The sequence below is a fragment of the Portunus trituberculatus genome, chromosome 18 (assembly GCF_017591435.1).
Source record: "Portunus trituberculatus isolate SZX2019 chromosome 18, ASM1759143v1, whole genome shotgun sequence".
In the NCBI taxonomy this organism is placed as follows: Eukaryota; Metazoa; Arthropoda; class Malacostraca; order Decapoda; family Portunidae; genus Portunus; species Portunus trituberculatus.
In genome coordinates, this window is record NC_059272.1 from 18,481,331 (window position 1) to 18,494,356 (window position 13,026).

The following is a 13,026-nucleotide window of genomic DNA, read 5'->3' on the forward strand; positions in this document are numbered from 1 at the left end:
TGTGTGTGTGTGTGTGTCGAGTTGGGGACTGACTAGTGTTGAATTGAGGAGCTGTGGCGGGACATGTATTCACTCCCTCCCCCCTTTACCCCATGAAAGCGGTCCCCCCCAACCCACAACCCCCAAACCACGAACTAAACACTTCACGAGGAATTTAATATCGGGAAGGAGGCGGCGGCGGCGCGAGGGAAGCTGCTTTTGGATGTGGTGTGTTGTGATTTACGGGGTTGCGGGCAGACGTGTGTGTTCTGGTTTGCAGCGACGCGCATATGAATCCGGTTTGCAGAGATTTAGCGGCTCGTTTAAGATGATATACAGATGTGCGAGCGAGATTTTCACCTATACGTACGAAAGCAGGTGGTGATGTAGCGACGCGGTGAGAGAGAGTAAGGTATAGGGAGAGATAACGCTTGAAAACACACCCACACACAGTCTCTCTCTCTCTCTCTCTCTCTCTCTCTCTCTCTCTCTCTCTCTCTTTCTGAAATGTTAGTAGCGTGTATATTTCTCTATATTTTTTTTGTTTCTCTCATTTTTTACGTTTCACTCTGACAACCTTCCCATACATGCAGTGAAAGGCTCCTTGTTCCTTTTAAACCCCTTTCCTCCTCCTCCTCCTCCTCCTCCTCCTCCTCCTCCTCCTCCTCCTCCTCCTCCTCCTCCTCCTCCTCCTCCTCTTCCTCCTCCTCCTCTTCCTCCAGTAACACTCGCTGCAAATTCCTCCCTCCTAATATCGGTGTTTCGTAATATCGCAGTATTTATGTCACCTTTCCGTCACAGAAGAGTAGCAGGGTAACGTAACGTGCCTTCCTGCATGGCGGCTCGAGATACTAGTGCTCCTATCTGTCACTGTCACGCGCATACTCACTCACACGTAGAGTCTGCTCTGAGGAACCAGTCTTTTACCTTAATTTTTTTTTTTTTCCAAAGCGAATGTCAACTCGAGATTTTAAAAGGTAACCATCATTGGCCAAAAATCGTGACGTGTGAATTAATTAAGCTACAGCTCTTTTTTTTTCACTTACAGTTTGCTCCCTATTTGGTGAGGCAGCCTTCCTACCCTTATTTTTTCCCTTAGTGTCATGTCAACTCGAGATTTTAACAGGTAAACATCATTGGCCAGAAATCATGTCGTGGAAAGTAAGCTACAGCTCTTTTTTTCTTTTCCATCCCCACATACAGGTACGCAGGATTACAAAGGATAGCAAGTAGAAGCACGTCTCTAAATCCTTCTTGTGTTGCCTGATTGCATTGTACTAACGAGGAGAGGCAGGATAGTGCAGTGGGAGGCTTTATGCGTTGAAATGTAACGTAGTGGTACAGTACATCCTTTCAATGGTACGTATTGCTCCGGAACTCTCTGCTCCGTTTCTGCTTGCTTTTTGTTTTGTTGTTTTTTTGTGTGTTTTTTCGTTGTTTTTTTCCTCTTTTTCTCATTTCTACGACTTCAACTGTTACGAGTGAGCAGTGTCAAGGTGGTCGATTTTTCTAATTCGTCTATTTTCAAAACTTTTCCCTCTTCTTTGTGTATTAATAGGAGTGACAATTTGTTATGTTTACACTTTTTTTTCTGTTCCCAAGCGAGTCTTCTTCACACCTGCTAGAACACATGCATACACACATATACACACATACATACATACACATTAGAGTAGAATAGAGAAATACAGAGAAATATCTCGCCATTGTTTTTTTTTTTTTTTTTTTTATACCATGTGGGCTTTTCACGGGAATTTCTGAGCTAAAGGGGATACTTTTTGGGGTACCTCCTATCTCAAAGCCCACCCGCTAGGAAACCGTTGCCCCGAGTGAGGAAGCCCAACCTACACTCGGACTGTGGACAGGATTCGAAACCATACGCTTGGAGACCCTCAGACCCCAAAGCATGCATGGTTCCACTGTACCACGGCGGCTCATTACTCATTTTTTTCCCTTGTTGTTTAGTTCCCTTCAGATAAATTAATTTGCTGAAAAGAAACGAAAAAAAGAAAGTGTGTTACCTTGATTAGTGCAGGTGTGTTTGGCGTTCAGGTGGAGTGGCGGCGCTATCAGAATTTTGGTGATATAGCGGTATTTTACAGTTAATCATATATACTCTCTCTCTCTCTCTCTCTCTCTCTCTCTCTCTCTCTCTCTCTCTCTCTCTCTCTCTCTCTCTCTCTCTCTCTCTCTCTCTCTCGTGCAATTCTCAGTGTTTTGGTTTGTCAGGTAAACTTTCCAGATTGAGGATGCGGTGGTGGTGGTGGTGGTGGTGGTAAGAGAAGGAGGGAGGGAAACGGAGGAGTAAGAGAGGGTTGGTAAAGGAATGGAACGTCTATTTATGCAGAGTTAAGTGGTATTGCAGGAGTAGTGGAGATAGTTAAGGGAAGGTTGAAGGGGTTTTTAGAAAGGAGAGGTTGAGTTAGTTATGAAGGAAAGGAGCAAGAGGATGTCGACGTGAGGTAAGAATAAGAGTAGTGTGGGAGAACTGGATAGAAAGAGAACAAGGCTATCTCCCCGCCCACCTCACGTCACCTCACCCTGCAATTAAATAACTCCACACACTATTAAGCACTGACATAAAATAAACTTACTAGTATTAACACAAAGGGGAGAGAGAGAGAGAGAGAGAGATCACTGGAAAGCCGAAAATGTGTATGGAAATTATACAGCAATGAGTGAAACAGGAGTAAGGTAATATGTAGCACCACACTGGATTATCTCTCTCTCTCTCTCTCTCTCTCTCTCTCTCTCTCTCTCTCTCTCTCTGGCTGGCTGGCTGGCTGGCTGGCTGGCTGACTGACGTGGGTGTTGTGGGGGAGGTTGAGGCAAGAGCGAATGTATGTGGGAATGTTAACAAACTCACCTGTGCTTTGTGTGTCCTTGAGCGGCTTCGTTAGGGGCAACAGGTGCGCCGAGTGTACACAGCGGGAATCGAGGCGTTTGGTATGGGGTTTTGCTCCGCGTTTTGTGAATGGAATGGCAAGGGAAAACTCCACTCGTAAATTTTAGTCTGCGTGTCGCCAATCAGTGCTTTTGTTGAATGTCCGCGATATATTACTCACTTGTGGCCGGAGCTTTATGTATGTACACTTAACCTGACTTCACCTAACCTGACCTAAACTAATTTAATCTAGGTATCCTAAGAGTACTGTACATCTATGCGCTTATTAAGAGTAATGGTGCTGGCTGTTTTCTCTCTCTCTCTCTCTCTCTCTCTCTCTCTCTCTCTCTCTCTCTCTCTCTCTCTCTCTCTCTCTCTCACATGGACACACACACACACACACACACACACACACACACACACACACACACACACACACACACATCCTTTATTTTCTTAAATTCCGAGTATTATTTACATCATAATTTGACGACTTCCCGTCGTTTGTAAAGTATAATTTCCAGCGACACACACACACACACACACACACACACACACACACACACACACACACACACACACACACACACACACACACACACACACTCTCTCTCTCTCTCTCTCTCTCTCTCTCTCTCTCTCTCTCTCTCTCTCTCTCTCTCTCACACACACACATACATTTTTTCCCTTAAATTTCTTTGTTTTTTTTTATTTCATGTTTAAAGCATATTTTCGTATTCGTTATTTTTTTTTTTTTTTTTAGTCTTTCTTTTTTATTCATATATAAAAGCATGTGTCGTAGTGATATTCCGTGGCTGTGTGTGTGTGTGTGTGTGTGTGTGTGTGTGTGTGTGTGTGTAAATGTATAATTTCTCTGAACGGTGATTGTTTCATTTCTACACTATTTTTTTTTTATATACAGAATGAACGTCGCCACTCGCTTGGCATCAAATTGAGTTTTGAGTTCATTTCTATTTACGTGTCATTCCCCTACCGGACAGACACTTTGCCCTTACGTTCCCTCCCCTGACCATCCATCCCATCCTCCCAGCCCTTCGCTTCCCTTCACCTCCCTTCTCTCCCTCGATACATGTTGATATCTTTTCTTATTCCAATTCATCTTTTCCTATTCGTTGCTTTATTTTCTCTTCTCTTCCACATCCTCTCTTCTCTTCCCTTCCCTTCCCTTCCTTTCCTTTCCTCTCTTCACTTCCCATGCACTCCATTCTTACTTTTTCACTCGCTTCCCTTCCTTTCCTCTCCTTCCACACTCCTCCCACACCGGCCCTTTATCCCTTCTCTCCCTCCTTCTCTGTCTCTTCACTTCATTTCCTTAACCCTACCCCACCCACTAGTTCTATATTGTCTACGTGGGAGGCATGGATGGATGGGCGTGTGTGGGCGTGGCGAGGCGGGACGTGGTGCGGGAACTCTGAGAAGTGAAATGGGTTTGTAGTGAAATTTTGTGAGCATCGGTGAAGCGTAGAATGGAAGGGCCGTTGTTAAGAGTTTTGTTTTTTCTCCCTTAATTTTGGTGGCAGGGCGGCGAGGGAGAGCTGCGACCGCCGCCACCTTGCTGGGAATTGACTCGTAATTTTCAACTCTATCAGGGAGGGAGAGAGAGGGAGAGGGAGATGAAGTGGGGAAAAAAAGAATGGTATTGGAGCTGCCGTCTAAATTCTATTCGAGTGTGTGTTTGAATTGGTTTGTAATGTGTGTGTGTGTGTGTGTGTGTGTGTGTGTGTTGGCATGCGTGTGTGTGTCGCTGGCTTGAATAACAAACTGGTTTTCAAACTGGATACTAGATGGATTTTTTTTTTCCTAGTAACATCATGCCTCATATTTTGTTGTATCCCGCGGCCATTGAGACAATACCTCCTCGCCCCGCACCACGGCGGTGGGGCGGCACCGGTTGTCGTGATGCTGTCCAGAATTCACCCGTCATCGCCGCCGAGAAAACATCCTAATTGAGAGACTCGTTTAGCTCTCAAGGGAGAAGTGGACAAATACTGTCTGCCTTAAGTGGTGGTGATGGTGGTGGTAGTGATGCGGGTCTGCCAGCTGTAGCATGCCCTTCTGCTGAGTTTCCCGGCAATAATGGCTATAGCAGTAGTAGTAGAGGTAGCAGTAGTAGTATTTGCTAGTTCCAGTTATGTAAGTAGCAGTAGAACTAAAAGTACGTGTAATATCGGTGGAAGCAGTAGTAGTACAAGTAGATGGTGGGAGCAGTAGCAGCAGTAGCAGTACATCAAAAGAGCACTAAGGCTGATAACTGAATTCTAAGTGCTCTCCATCACGCCTGGTGAGCCTACAAGGTCGTAACCACCGGCGTCACTCAGAAAGGAGATGTTCCATATGAAATGGGAACTAGGGATGACTTCACGGCGGCCGGCTAGGAGCCCAGTAGTGCCGCGGCCACCCTGCGAAGCTTAGTTTGGAGAGAGAGAGAGAGAGAGAGAGAGAGAGAATACTTTCTATAACAGTCGGATTGGTGCTGTTGTCAATCACGCGTTGTTGTGGTGAGAGGAAATCAGCACAGGGTGGCCGGTGTTTAGTGGAGGTGTGGCCCGAGCCTCGGGAAGTCTCTTCCTTGTGTAATGATCGGCTCACGTATTGCGCTGCATTTAGGATATTCCTAATTGCAATACAGGTGTGAATTATATTTGAATAGATATTTTGGTATAATTTCCAGTGAGCTATCAAGCAACACACGAGTTTGACGAAAGAAAGTCGTGACCTCTTAATCTCCCTTTCCCAGTCCCTACACCAACACGCCTTAACCCTCACCCTTCAGCCATGGTGGTGATGGTGCTGGTCGTGGAGTCCCGTAAACACCCTGAGTTGGGAAGATAACTACCTTCGTGAGGTTATAAGGACGCAGTGACTTAAGTTACGAGATTATCCCCGGACTGTCTTTGCCTGCTGAACAGATTGGCTGCAGTGAGTATGGAGATGATTCAGTGTAGTGACTTGATAGTTAGGTAGTTATTCATTATGCAATGATAAGTAGAACTGCCGAGTTACTCATTTCTGTTATCATTATTATCATTACTGTTACTGTTATTGACTAAAGTTCACGAATTGAGTGGATGAGTGGAACAGACTCAGCAGCCAACTGGTGGTTACCACCACAGTGACGTGATAAGACAGGAGATAAACTTGTTGATGCAGGTGAGTGAGTATTTTGCCTGTCCGCTTTTGTATCGGTGAATATGACCTCAAATTGTGTGTATCAAAACATCTACCATTATTATGAAGGACGGAAAGCCTCCGGGTGTTTCTAGTCGCCCTGGGCTGCCAGGCGCGCCATGTATTTATTTGTTCTTGTGTATTTTCTGTTAAATCATTCTATGGGACAAAATTTGTACCTCCTGCGATGACATAATTTTCTGTGTGCATATATATTCGCATAAAGGAACCAGTCTGTTGTGTACCTACACGCGAGTGTTTCTTGTCTCCAGGCCGGGACAACACTTGCCTCCCATGTTGTGGGCAAAGTGTGGCCGGCGGCGGCCGCGACGGGCGGCAAGGGAGGTGTGGCCCGCGGCTTTGTCCCAATCCCACCTGGGCGGAACAAAGGGCAGGATAGATCCCAAGATGACGTTCCTCCCCGCATCTGTGGTTAGGTTCGCCTCGGGAATATGGCTGCGGCAGCTGTGCGCCACACTAGGCCACACTTGTGGCCTACAATTCCACACCTGTTCGACAGTTTGTAGACAGAATTAATGCACTGCATCGACAGTGTTCTGTGTGGCATCAGAGTTTAATGCCGCCACCTACACATAGCCATAAAGTGGATATTTTATGTTATCTTGGCAAAAGACGACTTGTTTTCTCGAATGGAAAGTAATTATTACATTAGGTAATGTTATCCCAAACCCATCGATGTCCCATTATGTTGGGGCCAGGACGGGCTGGGCAGCCACGCCCTGATTGTGAGTGTGACCTGACTGGAACACACCTGATCCCTCGTCTGTCTAGAGATGACGGACAGATAAGGCATAAAGGCAGAGACTTGCTAGGAAAGGAGCGGCGCGATGTGTGCATGCCTCCCTTTGTCCGTTTTCTCCTGCGGTGTGTGTCTGGCGGCCTGCTGCGTGCTGCCTCCCCTTCCCATGCTCCCAGTGTCGCGTCAGGCTTGTTCTGTACACACATACTCTCTCTTCGAAGGTTCTGGGAAGGTTGCGGTGTATGGTCGTGTTTCCGCATAATGACATCCAGGAACCCAAGGCCGAGGAGTCACGCAGCCGTCACTGTTCTACAAGACAATACTACTGAATGTTGTGCTCGTGTTGAGGTTTTAGCAAATACAGTGAAGTGGACATGTAGTAAAGGAAATCCCTGACTTCCATGTACGTCGTAGAGTCTTCCTATCAGCCCTCCCACGCTAACCCTTGACTCGCATGCAACTGTTTTGTCTCGGCGGATAAATTATTCTCCTCCCCACTGATATGCCCGCCACGCTCCTGTCGCCTGGCCGCCCCCGCTTCGTCAGCCCCACCCAACTTGCAATGTTTATAAACCCTCGTCGCTTTCCAATTAGGCGTGCCGTGTCTCATCGCAGCGTGTCCCCCGAGGGCTGTTATCGTGCTGCACAGATGAGTAAATGGCTGGCTGTAGTCTTCAATTACAGTACGCGTGTCGGGAATAATGTATGGTAGCGTGGCGCCACGGTGATGGTGGTGGTGGAGGTGGTGGTGGTGGTGCGCAGGAGGGTAGGTAGCCGAGAATAGCGCCCGGCCCCTTTGTGCCCTTGGTCTGCCTGAGGGCGACGATAAGTAGATGATCGCTCCTGGCCATATTTTGCCTGCGTGATAGCCGTATGTATAAATATTTGCGTTCGGTGCTTCCCAAACACACACACACATACACACACACACACACACACACACACACACACACACACACACACACACACACACACACACACACACACACACACACACACACACACACGAAAGAGAGAGGTTTGGTGCATGCAGTGAGCGAGCTGAAGTGTAGTTGCATGAGTCTTATCAGTGAGGTGACAGGGAAGGAACGAAGGGTAGGAACAGCGAGGGAGGTGGTATATGACAGGGAGGAAAAGTTTGTGTGACAGGGGAAAGGGAGGAAGGTGCGTGAGTGCAGAGAGGAAAGGATAGGGGGCAAGGAGGAGAGAGAGAGAGAGAGAGAGAGAGAGAGAGAGAGAGAGAAGAGAGGAGGGCAGATTGCAGGGAGGAAGGGATAGAGGGGGGTAGACTTCCTGAAACGATTCCCCTTCCCCGCCTCAGTAACACGCACGAATAAGGATTAAGAGGCGTCGTTACCACACCCTCGTCTGCTTGTTATGATACTAGAAAAGAGTGAATACTGCATCTGTCCCTAATTGGCTACAAATGATACAAATGATGATAGCTGGCAATTGTGTTATTTTTTTCATTCAAAGAGGGAACGAAAAGTGAAAGTGAGAATCTAGTATATTGTGTCAAGGATGAATAATGTATGAACGGATGTATACGTACTTGACCAAGGGAAGACAACTATAAGGGTGTGAGGTAATTAATGTAAGTATGCAATGAGGACAACAATAATGGTGAAGAAAAAAAAGCAGCGAACAAGCAAGAAAAATTATTCGTTTCATTTAAGTAAACTCTGGGTATATTTGAAACTTTTGATAATAATGATGGCAGTAGTAGGTATAGTAGTAGTAGTAATAGTAGCAGCATCAGCAGAAGCAGCAGTGTGATAATAAGGTAAACTCCGAGTATACTTAAAACTTTAGATGATAATGATGGCAGCAGCAGGTATAGTAGTAATAGTAGCAGCAGAAGCAGCATTGCGATAAAGCTACTCTTTAAAGGAGACACAAAAGAACGAGTATGCTGTAGTAGAACAGTTACGAAAGCACAGAAATACGAAAAAAAAATTCATATTTAAAACATTTCGACCTACTAATTAATACAAACACTACAATTAAAAGAACAGAACACTAAAACCAATCAATCACCACCACCAGCAACAACACCACCACTACGCACCAAGTCACCAGTACAATGACGCAATTGAGAGTACAAGAGATCAGAGAGAGAAGTTACAAAGTCTATCAGTAATCACGGGGTCTTGTATCGCCATCCTTTACCTTGGTGTCTTATCACGGTGATTCTGTTTTGCTCAGTGTGTCCAGCCCGGTTACTGTCCACTGTCCACCTCGGCCACTCGCGCCCTGAGGTGAGGCATTGAGTGCGCGGCAGGAGGACCCTTTGGTGGTGTCAGTGGTGAGTGGAGACCAGTAGCCTTGTAATTAGTGAGGCGCGGTGGTGAGGTGCGAGTTAAGAATTCTACTTGTGGGAAAGGAGAGATGATTGTCCCTTTGTTTTGAGAGAGAGAGAGAGAGAGAGAGAGAGAGAGAGAGAGATAATAGTCCTTCGCTCATTAGAAAGATACTGGTCTGATAATAATGATGGTAATAGAAAACACGATTATGTACAGTATATAAAAACATTTATATACTGTACATAATTGCAGCTATTAAAGTATATGCTCGTGTTAATCATTATTTTTGTTATACACGAACTGTTGTCTTCTATTATCCAACCATCCATCCTGTAGCGTTATTCCCCCCCCTCTTCCTCCACCTCCCCTTTCCCCCAACACACATCAAAACAGCACACAGAGGCGGGGCTGCAAGAGATTATAGATCAGCTGAGGGATCGCGAGTAAGCTGGCTGTGTTTCATATCAGTTCAGGGGTGGAAAAGTTGGCGACACAGACTGTACTGACTGACGCTTGTGGATAGACACAGAGGGGCGGAGCAGCGGAGTGGAGGTGATGACACTTGTTGCTGACGTCACGCTGTTCTGTCGTAAGCTCCATATTCCGAAACGCTCCGGTGCTGTACCTTCATTTTTTCAGAAGGCTCTAGTTGAAGTGACACAGTGTTGTTGTTTTTAATGATTTTTTACAGTTCTAGTGACGGATTAACAAGATTTCTACATTTTTAAGAGGAGAATTAGTCATGAGAACCCGGCTAATGATCTCCGCGCTCTGAAAACAGTCGTGGTAAGAGAATATAGCATTTATGAATATGAACCATCAGTGTGTGTGTGTGTGTAATTCACTGTTTGATCTGCTGCAGTCTCTGACGAGACAGCCAGACGTTACCCTACGGAACGAGCTCAGAGCTCATTATTTCCGATCTTGGGATAGGCCTGAGACCAGGCACACACCACACACCGGGACAACAAGGTCACAACTCGATTTACATACCGTACCTACTCATTGCTAGGTGAACAGGGGCTACACGTGAAAGGAGACACACCCAAATCTCTCCACCCGGCCGGGGAATCGAATCCCAGTCCTCTGGTTTGTGAAGCCAGCGCTCTAACCACTGAGCTACCGGGCCGTGTGTGTGTGTGTGTGTGTGTGTGTGTGTGTGTGTGTGTGTGTGTGTAATTGCTGACTCGCTGCTGAGGGTGTTCTAGACGTGGCGCCTTCTCAACATCATCCAAGCACTCGTCTGCGAGCCCCTCTAAACGTCAGCAGTCTGATGGTGAGCTGCAGTCGGCGTCAGCACACGTGACAGAGACCACTGCGCACTCAGTCCTGGGAAGGTGGTGGAACTTGGACCCTTTAATTAATCTATTTACAGCTCCTCGTTCGTCTCCTCAGCCTCAATACAACAGTCTGGTGCAAGTCACTGTATAATTTTGAAATGCGCCACTAACAACAAGAGCCATGAACGTGGAATGTTCAGATGTTTGTGGTATTGCTATTGCTCCTTAAAACTCGAAGGTTATTCAGATGAGGTAACAAGAGACGTGGTGGTGTTAACTGTTATTGTCAACCATCCTACCGAGAACTACTGTGCTTATAATGATTGCCTTGCACGAGAGAGAGAGAGAGAGAGAGAGAGAGAGAGAGAGAGAGAGAGAGAGACAGCGTGTGGGGGAGGAAGAGACATGCTACCTGAGGAGCAACAACAGAACTGGCACGCCACTCGTTACCCCATACCACCACCACCACCACCCAGCCCGCCAAATGTTGTCCTGCCAGGGAAACTTGGCTGGCGACGAGCATCCACATGTTGCCTGACGCAGTAGGAGTCAAGAGGGATACGAGAGAGAGAGAGAGAGAGAGAGAGAGAGAGAGAGAGAGAGAGTGTATGTAGGTGGACCAGTGCTGGGATGAATTGTGGCGTGGTGAATGGTGAAGGAGGGACGCAAGGCAGACATCGCAGTGTGTGGTGTGCTGCGGGATCACTCAGATTACGCTTCCCTCATAAAGACTCAGTGACGGTGGAAAAAAAAAGGTAGAGTGAGGGAGTACACGCAGGGGAGCGGGACGAATAGGGGAGGGGTGTGTTGACAGAGCGTTGGTAGGGGCTGTGGAGTAAGGGAGATGATAGGCAGGGAAGGCAGGGAGACATGGAGCATCATACCGGTTAGTCTCATTGCCGTCCGTCCGGTGGCCAGCCTCTCTTCACTGCCTCCGTGGTGGTGGTTGTGGTGGTGGTGGTGGTTGAGACTCGTGATCAAATAATAACCTGTTAAATATATCTTATCACTGCCCAAAGAATCGGACACCTAAGAAGTTTTTGAGTCAGGTGTGGATAGATGAGTTAGATGTAGTGAGGTGACAATCTAACTAATGCAACATATCCCTCAGTAAGTTTTTATTAAGGCGGCGTCACACTACCACTTTTCCGTCTTCTTTTTCTGTCAATTTTCTGACGACTGTCAACTTTTGCAGGCGGTGGGCGTCACACACAAGCTTGTCGATTGTAAACAAACATGGCTCATTCACCCCAGCAAGCCGCGGCTTTTTTGCACCTTATAGTGTAATCAGCTGTTCTGTGATCCCAAAGGCAACGGTGACCTCTAATGCTCTCTATGAGAAATTCTTCAGAGTGTTTTGTCCACTGACAGATAACATAACATAATTGCTCATCTTGGCCAGCTACTTGGAAGTTGCCTTGGAAATATTCAAAAGCGTCGCTTATTCGCACTCCCCAGGAAATGTACATACACAAACAACTGAGGAACTTTTCATTGCTAGGCTAGAAGAAAAAAATGTATACAAATATATATTCATCAACTTATTTAAATTTCTTCTATCATGATAATAGCATTCTTCTGTTTAACAAAAAAATATTTTTTAATAAAAGTGTTGATTAGAAACCATAGTTATTTTGACAAAAATTGGCGCTAGACGAAAACGATGCGTTCCGTCTGACTCAAGACGACAGAAAGAGTTGACAAAAGAGTAAAAAAACGACGGAAATCGCCTGAGACGACGGAAAAAGTGCTAGTGTGACGCCGCCTTTAGAGATAGGCGAGATCAAGTTGGAGCGATAAAGGGATTGACGTATTCTAATTTAACCTGACAGCGTAAACGAAGCTCTTCTAACTTGATATAATATAACATCACTATATGCATTGTTTCTGGTATAAGGAAAGATTCAAAACTTTCATAGATAATTTTTTTTTCTAAATATAACTTGTAATCGTTTATTTTCCTCAAAGATGTACAAATTAAAACATTTAGAATGCTCTTGTATACACGTGGTGTTTTGTTAGCATGATTATGAATATTTTTCTGTATATTCATTGTTTATTATAATGGACATGTGCTGGAGGAGACAGTGCGAAGCTTTGCGTGTGTTTTGCACCTGCCTGACCCTCTAAGCAGTGTTTGGACGTGTTGCCTCCCTGTGGGCGATTTTTTACACCAGACACTGCAACTTATCACAAACAAGTTTCGTAAGGGCAGACATGACTAGAGCTGTATATCCCTTCTTTGTTTTCCTTGATGCTCTATTGTGATGCAGGTTGCGTGAGGGGCCCATTTAATTATAGAGTTTTCATCTCACTGTCTTAATATAAGCTCAAGGACCTTACGGAGCGGTGCGGCGAAAGCTGGCACTGTACCTGATCAGCTGTAGTGGATAGTAACCTCGTGACTGGTGGAGAGTGATCACGAGAGGCGCCACAAGGTACCACTCGTGCAAATCTTCAAATATAGCCCTTTTTTTTCAAGATGATATCTGACCAAAGGCAGCAATACAGCAAATAAAAATAAAGGTTCACGTTAAAAATGTCAAAAAGAATATTAAAAATTTTAATGTTACAAGGAGACACTTGGTAAGATTATCTGGGTTTACTCAGATAAATTTATTCTTAGTGTTT

The 13,026-nt window shown here is 45.7% G+C and overlaps 1 protein-coding gene across 18 annotated transcripts in view; it reads left to right on the plus strand.

Annotated features, from left to right (window-relative positions):
* LOC123505399 (protein draper-like) overlaps nucleotides 1-13,026 on the plus strand; it is a 551,274-nt gene that overhangs the window by 491,884 nt on the left and 46,364 nt on the right. For 14 of the 18 annotated variants that reach the window (XR_006675125.1, XM_045256618.1, XM_045256617.1 and 11 more), the window contains exon 2: nucleotides 1,183-1,338. The exons of the other annotated variants lie outside the window; for them this stretch is intronic. Coding sequence is in view for 13 of the 14 variants with exons in the window: in XM_045256618.1 (XP_045112553.1) it covers nucleotides 1,336-1,338 (3 nt within the window). In the remaining variant the exon portion in view is untranslated. The remainder of the gene's footprint in view (nucleotides 1-1,182; nucleotides 1,339-13,026) is intronic. 18 annotated transcript variants of the gene reach the window in all.